This window comes from Garra rufa, chromosome 11 (genome assembly GCF_049309525.1).
Source record: "Garra rufa chromosome 11, GarRuf1.0, whole genome shotgun sequence".
NCBI classification, from domain to species: domain Eukaryota; kingdom Metazoa; phylum Chordata; class Actinopteri; order Cypriniformes; family Cyprinidae; genus Garra; species Garra rufa.
This window is the reverse complement of record NC_133371.1, coordinates 39,930,556-39,941,260: the sequence shown is the minus strand read 5'-3', so window position 1 is coordinate 39,941,260 and position 10,705 is coordinate 39,930,556. Positions and strand designations below refer to the sequence as shown.

The 10,705-nt window shown below is 33.5% G+C and overlaps 1 protein-coding gene across 1 annotated transcript; it reads right to left on the bottom strand.

Moving 5' to 3' along the window:
- Positions 1 to 8: 8 nt before the first annotated feature.
- Positions 9 to 9,446, bottom strand: sephs1 (selenophosphate synthetase 1). The gene is made up of 9 exons (XM_073850858.1): positions 9,009 to 9,446; positions 7,244 to 7,500; positions 5,529 to 5,632; positions 5,339 to 5,446; positions 3,524 to 3,678; positions 3,337 to 3,427; positions 3,155 to 3,254; positions 2,855 to 3,067; positions 9 to 1,015 (listed from the first exon to the last, which is right to left on the bottom strand). The coding sequence occupies exons 2-9, from the start codon at positions 7,434 to 7,436 to the stop codon at positions 801 to 803; spliced, it is 1,179 nt and encodes a 392-aa protein (XP_073706959.1). The 5' UTR covers positions 7,437 to 7,500; positions 9,009 to 9,446; the 3' UTR covers positions 9 to 800.
- Between the last annotated feature and the right edge of the window lie 1,259 nt (positions 9,447 to 10,705).

The window sequence follows — 10,705 nt, the reverse complement described above, 5'->3', positions numbered from 1 at the left end:
TTAAAAAAAAAAGAACTGAGATTTATTGGAGGGGTTTCAAGGCATATATATATATAATGATTAGCAAATATGACAGAGCGAGAAAGTATGACCTTTGTACAGAATATAAAAACAGCTCTACCACAGAACAGAACTAATGATGTTCATGTGAAACAGTGAATATCACACAATGTAAACTGCATCTCCAACGTTTAGCACATTCTTTGAGAAACATCAGCGTTTCCCAAAATACGAGGACTTGATTTATTAGAGAGGTATTACCTTGGATTCCTTCAGTCCAACGTTTCCACCGAACAGTGAGGGAGGGGTTGTTTTATCCGACGTAATACAAAAGTAAAAAAGCAATCCTGTCCCGACTCTTCCTCACCACCGCAGCTTCATTAACTATTGTTCGAGGCAAAGATTACGATGTGAACTACCACATGGGCTGTGCATACTAAGAGGAAAGGCTAAAAAACACCATGGCTATGTATGAAACTGCAGGTGATGTGCGAGCAGAAGAAATCTGAAAGTAATCAACAGTATCAGATAAGAATTATACTATTAATTATTCATTCTACTTGGAAGCTGCCTCACAATCAGGTGCAAGTTCGGTTAATGTAACAGAAAACTATAGACATAAAAAGGCAATTGAATTTTCTTTGTTAAATGTTCTTCTGCTTTATAACCGTGTCCATGTAGAGGAATCTGCCCGAAAGACAAGGTGGGCAGGTGTGTGATATATCATTACGTTGATATATCTTCAGGTGAGGCTAGAGTACTCCAGCCGTTCGGGCCGCTCGGGGGTCACGGGGTCGGGTTTAAGACGTGGCTCCTGGAGTGGTGTTCACATTCTGTGTGGCCACTTGCGGTGCGACTTCGATAATGCGGGGTTTGTCGATGATGCGCGCCGTGCGGTTGCCTTTCTCTACGATGCCGATGATCCACGCCTGGTGACCCTCGCCGTATTTGGGAGATTTGATCTCGGCGCAAAAGCGGGCCGCTTGCTCACGTGGAAGACAGATCAGCAAACCTCCTACAGAAAGATACAAGAGATAAGAGCAAGTGAAACATTTAAGATTCAAATCCAAATGTCTTGGGACCACATTGAAACAATTTTCCCTATTTTAACTTAAACATAATACAAATAGAATTAGTAAAAAAAGCCATAACATGAAGAAAAAAAACACCCCAAAACTTTTAAATAAACACTTTTCATTATCATTTTCATGCTCTTTGATTTAAAAAAAATCTGGAAAAAAAGGTTTCCACATAATTATAATAGTTATAATTTATTTATAATTTTTATAATTTAAAAAAAAAAATGTTTTATAGCAGTAAATCAGCATATTAGAATGATTTCTGGAGGATCATGTGACACTGAAGTAACTCTGGAGTAATAATGCTGAAAATTCAGCTTTGCATCACAAAAATATATTTTGAAATATACTCAAATAGAAAATGATTATTTTAAATTGCAATAATATTTCTAAATATTAGTTTTTAATTCTATAAAAAACATCTATATAAATATATATAACGAGTATAAATATAATATAATATAATATTATAATATTTTATTATATATAAAATTTAATATTTTGGTGTTCATATATAAATACATACTTTTTTTACTCAATTATAGTTTATTATTTTTAATTTAGCATGATTTCATTTTACAGTTTTTATCATGTATAAAATGTAAGACATTAAAAAAGAATTTAAAATAATATTAATAATATATATTTATTACTATTTTCTTGCAAAGTGTTGAAAACCATTTAAAATAAAAACTATAAAAGTAAAACCTTTTACACATTTTCCTGTCTTCACATTTTTTATTGATTAGTTATTTTTTGTTTTATATAAAATGCATACTTTTTTAATTCAATTAGGAATTAAATTATAGTTTATTATTTTTAATTTATTATTATTTCATTATAAAGTTTGGAGCATATATAAAATGCTAAATGTTGATAATTCGTTAAAAACTATTATAATTTTTTTTTTTCACATTTAAATGCATGCATTTTTTATTCAATGAAAACATTAAATTATAGTTAGTCACTTTTAACTTATTATTTCATTATCTTTTAAATATTTTATTTTATGTATAAAATATAAAACAGGGAGAATTCATTTAAAATAATTATTTGATTATTTTTCATTATTATCCATTTTTAACATTTTTAATTGATTACATTTTTTTTTCTTCCCTTTATAAAATTAGAGATTAAATTGTAGTTTATTTTATTATACAGTTTTTACCATGTATAAAATGTAAAACATGGAAAATCTATTTAAAATTAATGTAGAATTCAAAAAATTTACTTTTCATATATAAAATGCATAAAGTTTTTATTAAACTAGAATTTAAAGCCCATTTCCACCACTGAATAAAAAAAAATAAAAGGTTATTGCAACTTTTTATCTCACAATTCTGACTCTTTTTTCAGAACTGAGATGTAAACTATTATAAACAATTGCGAGTCATAAAGTCCACTTTTGAGGCGTAAAAATATATGTTCTCAGAATTGTGAGTTTATACCTCACAAGTCTGACTTCATTGCATGTTTTAAAGTCAGAATTGCGAGATATAAACAAGCAATTCTGAGAAAAAGTCTGACTTCATTTCTCAAAATTGCAACTTTATAACTTTTAAAAAACAAAAAGTCAGAATTGTAAAATGTAAACTCGCAATTGTGAAAAAAAAAAAAGTCAGAATTGAGAAATAAAAAGTTGCAATTACCTTTTTTATGTTTTATTCAATGGTGGAAATGGGCTTCCGTTTTATACAGTTTACATCATGGTTTATAAAATTAACTAAATAAATAGCATTTTTAAACAAAGATATGACACAGCTCTGATCCCATACCTGAGGTCTCCGGGCAGGTGCCGTGCATAAGACCAAACATGTTCCCACAGGCTTTGCTGACGGCGGCCATCTTGGCAAGAACTGGCAAGTTGTGAATGACGAAGGACACCTCTGTACGCTGCTGCCGGGCCAGATTCTGAGCGTGACCCAGAATCCCAAACCCTGTGATGTCAGTCGCTGCATGTGCATTGAAGGTGTGCATCAGCCCGGCCGCTGGACAGAGAAACACAGATACAGAAAGGTCAAACGTTTGCTGGAAGCTGTTATTTATGAGCCCGCAAATGTGCATCACATACTGACCTGTTCTGTTGAGCCGAGCCATGTTCAACATGGCCTCCTGATATGCCAGTTCAACATCCTCCTGAGTGACGACCAACTTTATCTTATTCCATTTCTCTGGCTGAGACCAAAAAAAAAAGACGGAAAGCAGTTAGACTCTGTCCAAGCTATAATATGAAATTACAAATGTATGAAACACTCACAATGTCCAGCCACTGGTGCACTGCAACCGCCACTTGTGTTCCTAGAGGTTTGGTAAGAACCAGCACATCACCTGGTACTGCATTATCTGGCCTATAAATACACACACAAATACAAAATTAGATTAATGGATAAATGTATTAGTTGAGCATGTAGAAACAGCTGGCTAGAGTACATAAATTGACTTACATAATGAACTCATTAGGTTGGCACACTGTTGTAGCCACGCCTCCCAAGACTATCCAAGGATTGACAACAGTCTGACCTCCTGTAACTGAGGTTCCCGCCTCCTCGGATGCATCCTTAAACCCCTGGATGATCAGAGGCATGACCTTATCACGCTCCTACAAACACACATGCACGAACATAATGTGATTTCTGTTTTGGATGCCTATATAATGACTTTCCGAAAAAAAACATTTCACACGTTCTTAACCAAACATATGAAATATTAGTATAATAGAAAAAGAAAAATCGGCGCCGATAGCCTTGTGGGCAGCACGCCGACATACAGTGCCGTTGCACTCCGGCCGTCCCATGCTTGAATCCCGACGCGAGGACCTTTCCCGATCCCGCCCCCTATCTCTCTCCCACTTTGCTTCCTGTCATTTCTGATCTGTCCTATCACAATAAAAAGGCAAAAATGCCAAAAATAAATCTAAAAAAGAAAAAAAAATCCTTTTTAAAATGGAACAGTTAAGACAAACTATGCAAACTAATCATATTTGATATATCAGGCTTTTATTGCACAAAGGGTATGATACAAAGAGAACATAGAGCTCATACACTACCAGTCAAACTTTTTTGAACAAAGATTTTTAATGATTTTAAAGTCTCTTCTGCTCACTAAGCCTGCATTTATTTGATTCAAAGTAGAGCAAAAACAGTAAAATCTTGACATATTTTTACTACTTAAAGTAACTGCTTTCTTTTTGATTTCAAAGCTGGATTTTTCGTATCATTACTCCAGTCACATGATCCTTCAGAAAGCTCAGCAGAATGCTCAGGTTTCTTAGATGAATAGAAAGCTCAGAAGAACAGCAATGATCTGAAATAGAAATCTTTTGTAACATATAAATCTCTTTATCATCACTTTTGATCAATTTAAAGCATCCTTGCTAAGTAAAAGTATTCATTTCTATAATTTATTTTTCAAAGACAAATTACTGACTATTTAAAAGCTATTTTAAAGCTATTTGTAACATCTCAGAAAATGCTGATTGTTGGATCTTTCTATTCATCAAAGAATCCTGAAAAAAAAAGCAGTTTATTGTAATAACTTTTACATTGTAATAACAATAAAATTATTTCTTGAACAGCAAATCTAAATATTAGAATGATTTCTGAAGGATCATGTGACTGGAGTAATGATGCTGAAAATTTAGCTTTGATCACAAGAATAAATTACATTTTAAAATATATTCAAATATAAAGCAGTTATTTTAAATAGTAAAAAGTATTTCAAAATATTACTGCGTTTGCTGTATTTTGGATCAAATAAATGCAGGCTTGGTGAGCAGAAGATACTTCTTTAAAAAAATATTAAAAACCTTACAATACCAAAACTTTTGACTGGTAGTGTACTAAAGGAAAACAAACTCAGTTTTATTCAGACTCCTAAAGTAAACAGAAATATGAAATCGGTGCAATTTCTGATATTTATATGGCCAAAAAAAGTTGAAATTCTGATAGTTTCTAATGTAAATCAAGGTCTAAATAACAGCTTTATAGACTACTTACATAAAATGCATGTATTAGTTGCCACTCTGTTATATGTAAATGCTTAGTTTTATAATCAAAGCTCTGTAGTTTTCATTGTAAGGGGGAAAACATCTGGTATATGGAATGCGATAAAATTATTACATTTGATTTAATTCATATTTCTTTAAAGATGGTGTATGGATAAACAAGTAAAAGAAATATGATTGAATGAAGACTGCTTGTATTTTTAGGAAACATCAGTTTCACATCAATTTGCACTTAAGGCTGTTTCCTCTGTCTCACCTTCTCTGCGAGTTTGTTGCTGACACCAAGAAGCATCAGCATGTTATCGCACTCCGTCACCCCCATGGCGTACAGGTCACTCAGCACATTGGCACAAGCAATTCTCCCCTAGAGAAAAAGCAAAATCATCAGGTTGTGACAAATTGTCAGTTTATGATGGCTTCTACAGTATTCTAAAGAGAGTATTTACCATCATATATGGGTCGTCCACTATGGGGTAGATATAGTCTGTGGTCTGCACAAGTGACAAGCCTCCATGTCTCAACGGAATCACACAGGTGTCCATACCAATGCCTGTTTTAAATAAACATCATTTCAAATCATTTTACAATCATTCCATATCAAATCAACCAAGTTTTAGAATTTGACCCAGCTCAAGTTTTTTAATTTGTCAATGTCAGTTTCTGAAGGAAGATCAACATGTATAAGGAAGAAAGACAGAATATTCTAGCCATAGATGTGTATTTACTGAGTAATCCCAAATGATACATTTTATCTGAAATTAAGAGCAAAATTACAGGAGCGTAACAGTGACTTGATAAAGATTCTAAAATCATTATATTATTTTTACAGAGAAATCTGTAGTTCTATTAGTAAAGATTTATTCTGTTGTATTATATGCCAAACGGTGGACGTTCAAAAATAGGGGGAAAAAGCACTTTTAAATTTTTTTTCTACAAAATTTGCATGTCTGTAACTCAAGACTTGTTAAAGATATTTTAATGCCCTTTTAATTTTTTGGATTTAACTTTGCTTTTGTATCTTTATTTCTAAGTCTCTATCTGGTCACAGTCAGTCCAGCGAATCTCGATATGGCTCCAGAAGTAAATTGTTAAACTGCACATAATTTCAGTGGGTAAAAACCAAATGTTTTTCTTTTAAAGACTAATGTCTGAAGAACAAATAATGTTGAAACTAAAACTGTATCTTGTTTCCCTTTATCAAAACAATTGCATAGCTCATAACTGTCTAATTACAGCCCTGGACCACAAAACCAGTCTTAAGCAGAACAGGTATATTTGTAGCAAAAGCAAACAATACACTGTATGGGTCAAAATGATCCATTTTTCTTTCATGCCAAAAATCATTAGGATATTAAGTAAAGACCATGTTCCATAAAGATATTTTGTAAATTTTCTACCATAAATATGTCAGAACTAAAGCTTTTGATTAGTAATATGCATTGCTAAGAACTTCATTTGAACAACTTTAAAGGTGATTTTCTCAATAATCAGATTTTTTTGCACCCTCAGATTTTTGATTTTCAAATAGTTGTATCTCAGTCAAATATTGTCCTATCCTAACAAACCAGACATCAGTGGAAAGCTTACTTATTCAGATATCAAATCTGAATAATAAAAAAAACCTTATGACTAGTTTTGTGGTCCAGGGTCACACATTATTTTTCTAAAGTTTGAGTGAGTGTAACTCAAGAAGTATTAAAGATATCGCAACATGATTTTATATTCCGGTTCTTAAACTTTTCTTTTGAAATCATCATTTTCAAGGCTCTGTTTGGTTCAATCCCAGTGAATAAGGATCCCAATTTGGCTTCATGTCCAAATTACCCATTTTCAGTGGTCATCTGTAAATTTTAATGGTCAGGCTTCCGGTCTCATCCGCATCTAGCTATTTTCAGTTGTACAAATAGCTTGTTTTGCTGCTTGATATTGCAAATTGGTGTGTCTTTCCATATTATTTTAATGTATTATCTTAATTATGAACACATTGGTTTGTAGCGCAAACCATTTATTGCACGTTATTCTTCTTGTTATTTCCCATAGGCTGTAACTTGTCTGAAGTATTGAAAGGTTCTTTCCACGAAATTAAAGTCATAACGGTTTGGAATTTGCCTTTAAAACCCTTCATTTCCAACAGTCTGTGTGTGTGTGTGTGTGTGTGTACCTAGTCTGGGCATTACAGCCCCGAGGAACTGCTCATCCTCCTGATAATGGTTTTCCTGCAGGGATTCTAGGAGTTTCTGGAGCACATCTTGAGGGACTTTGCAGCCAGTTCCCTTGAGCTCTGTGAAGCGTGTTAGTCTGAAGTTCTTGTCGAGGTCATAACTCTCCGGGTTAAAAGATTCCCGCACCGACATGTTTAAAAAACGTCACTGGCACACAAGACGGCCAACACACCAGCTTCACACTGGTAAAGACAATCTGAAGAAGAAACAAACAAACATTAAAGTGTGTAAAGGGACACAAAATCACCATGTGTGACTTTAAATATAAATACAGCACAAACATTCTACTGTTTCACCCCAAACATGAGTCAAAATAATGCATGTTTTGTACAAATGTCTTTGCACTGATGCTCAGAGGCAATCCTCCCCTTTAAATACATCAGCAGCTCTGTTCCAAGCTCTTGCTGAAGGCGATTCACTGCCCAGCCTCTGTTTACATGGCAACATGTTTCTCTGTTCTTTATATGAACTGTCCTGTTCATATAAAGCAAATCACTCTTTATTTAGACTTCATATCCTGTGATAATTAATTTGTTCTTTCAACAACAGCTAATGTAATTTATTTCTATGGGCAAACATGCAGGTTTTGGATTCTTGGAATTCTATAGTTCGAACTGCACTCTCTGTGCAAAACAGATTCTTTTTGGTGATTCAGTTCGTTTGAAGATTCGCTTAAGTGAGTCGTTTAAAAAAAGATTTGAAGACTCGTTTTTAGCCATCATTCAAGAGTTCACAAAGGTCTCCGCACAACAAATACACTACCAGACAAAAGACTTTTAATGTTTTTAAAGAATTCTCTTCTGCTCACCAAGCCTGCATTTATTTGATGCAAAAGCAGCAATATTGTGAAATATTTTTATGATTTATAATAACAGCTTTCTATGTAAATATATTTTAAAATGTCATTTATTCCTGTGATTTCAAAGCTGAATTTCTTCAGTGTCACACGATCCTTCAGAAATCATTGCTGCTCAAGATTTTTTCATCAACAGTTAAGTAAATTTTTTTCAGGATTCTTTGATGAATGGAAAGATCCAAAGATCAGCATTTATCTGAAATACAAAGCATTTGTAACATTATACACTATATTGTTCAAAAACTTTGAGTCAGTATTATTTTTTATTCAAACGTTTATGTAGCAAGGATACTTCAAATTAATCAAAAATGATGATCAAGACATTTATAATGTTACAAAAGATTTCCATTTCAGATACATGCTGTTCTTCTGAAATTTCTAATCAAAGAAACCTAAAAAAAAAAACCTACTCAGCTGTTTTCAGCATAACAATAATAAATGTTTTTGAGCAGCAAATCAGAATATTAGAATGATTTCTGATGAATCGCATGACTGGAGTAATGATGCTAAAAATTCAGCTATGAAATCACAGGAATAAATTACATTTTAAATATATATTCAAATAGAAAGCAATTATTCGAAAAAGTAAACATATTATACAACATTACTGCTTTTGCTGTACTTGGTGAGCAGAAGAGATTCTCACTATGTATATTCCATATATAATGGCCATTCAGGTACTAACTAATACAGTAAAGACAGCAAAAATACCAATAGTGCAATTTGAAACATAAGCACACAGTTTAAAAACTGTGTAAAGTATTTTCTCTTTCACCCATTATGGTAAATAATAAAAACATAAGGGCTTGTCTTTATAAAGATAAAAAATAATCAACAGTATCACTTACAGACTGGTTGAATCACAAGCGCTTGCAAAGAGGTTCGAACGAGTCATTAAAAAGAATCATATCAAACGATTCCCTCGCGAATCACTAAAACCGCTGCACACGCCGATCCAAAGCAACGCCTCCTGCTGCTCGCTTACCTTTCACCGCGTCTAACATACAATTATTGTATGTATAACTTGTGCATGCTAAGAAGAAAACGTCTATAAAGTAAAACGAATGCAATTAATAAGAGGAGCACGCCAACCGAAGTGTTTAGAAAAATGTCGGCGGTGGAAAAATTTAACCCTTAAAGCGCCCGCGCCATGATTGCAGTGTGCACAACACAGTAGTAATATAAAATTAAAATTATTTGGTGCACTTTACACAAATTCCGCAGATTATGTCTTCTACTGGGATAACTAAGATAGCTCTCCTCACAAGTAATGCATTGTGGCACAGTTATATTCGTGTCCCATTTCCCCTTTAATTGTGCTGTTCAGTTTGTGCTTACCGGTTTCGCTCGATACAAGAGACGCGACGCTCCCGCAATGCACCGCGCGCAGAAAGGGCGCCTGGAAAATGTGCCTGAATAGACTGACACTGAATTCAATAGCCTTTTTCTTTATGAACAGAAGCGTATTCATGGTGAGTAGCAGATTGTAATAACACCTCAGGTGATAACATATCCCTTCCGAACAACAACACGAGGTGATATGTGTTCTAAAATGATATTTGAATTAAAAAGTCGAAATTCTAAAGGGGTCCTTCGTTCCCGCGTGACGTCACCACCTCCCCTTTAAAGGCGATCGGAGTGTGGCAACAAAAAATGCCCACAGTAGTTTGTACCTTTAAACTTACTGTGTTCTTGCCCGTTTTATTAGGATTTGTGTTGGTTTTTCTTTGCTTTGTTGGCATATTGTTTATGATTACTATGTAAACGATAGTTATTGTTTTATTGTATTATTTCATTTAGTTTCTTTGTACATTTCACATGAAAAAAACAATTTTAAGCCATTTTTAACGTTTTTATGAAATTAATTAAGCAATATAGACACAATTTTAAAATTGGTCAACAAAGAAGCAAGCTAAATCTTAAAAACGTTTGCCTTTTTCTGTTCTTTAACTATTTTGTGTGTTTGTAGTGTAATGCTTTTGATAAAAGAAAGAAGAAAGAAATAAAATAAAATGAAATGAGTAATAAAGTAATTATTAGAACAGATACACTACCGGTCAAAGGTTTTTGAACAGTAAGATTTTTAAGGCTTTTCACCAAGCCTGAATTTATTTGATTCAAAGTCAGCAAAAGCAGTAAAATTGTAAAATATTTGTAATATTTAAAATGACTGCCTTCTATTTGAATATATTTAAAAATATAATTTATTCTTGTGATGCAAAGCTGAATTTTCAGCATTATTACTTCAGTCTTCAGCGTCACATGATCCTTTAGATCAGGGGTTTTCAAACCTGTCCTGGAGCCTCCCCTGCCCTGCACATTTTGTATGTCTCCCTTATTAGGCACACCCAATTCAGGTCTTGCAGTCTCTACTAATGAGCTGATGATTTGAATCAGGTGTATTAGATGAGAGAGACAAGCAAAATGTGCAGGGCAGGGAAGGCTCCAGGACAGGTTTGAAAACCCCTGCTTTAGATAATATGCTGATTTGCATATTATTAAATATTATCAAAATTTAAAACATTTGAGTACATTTTTTAGGATT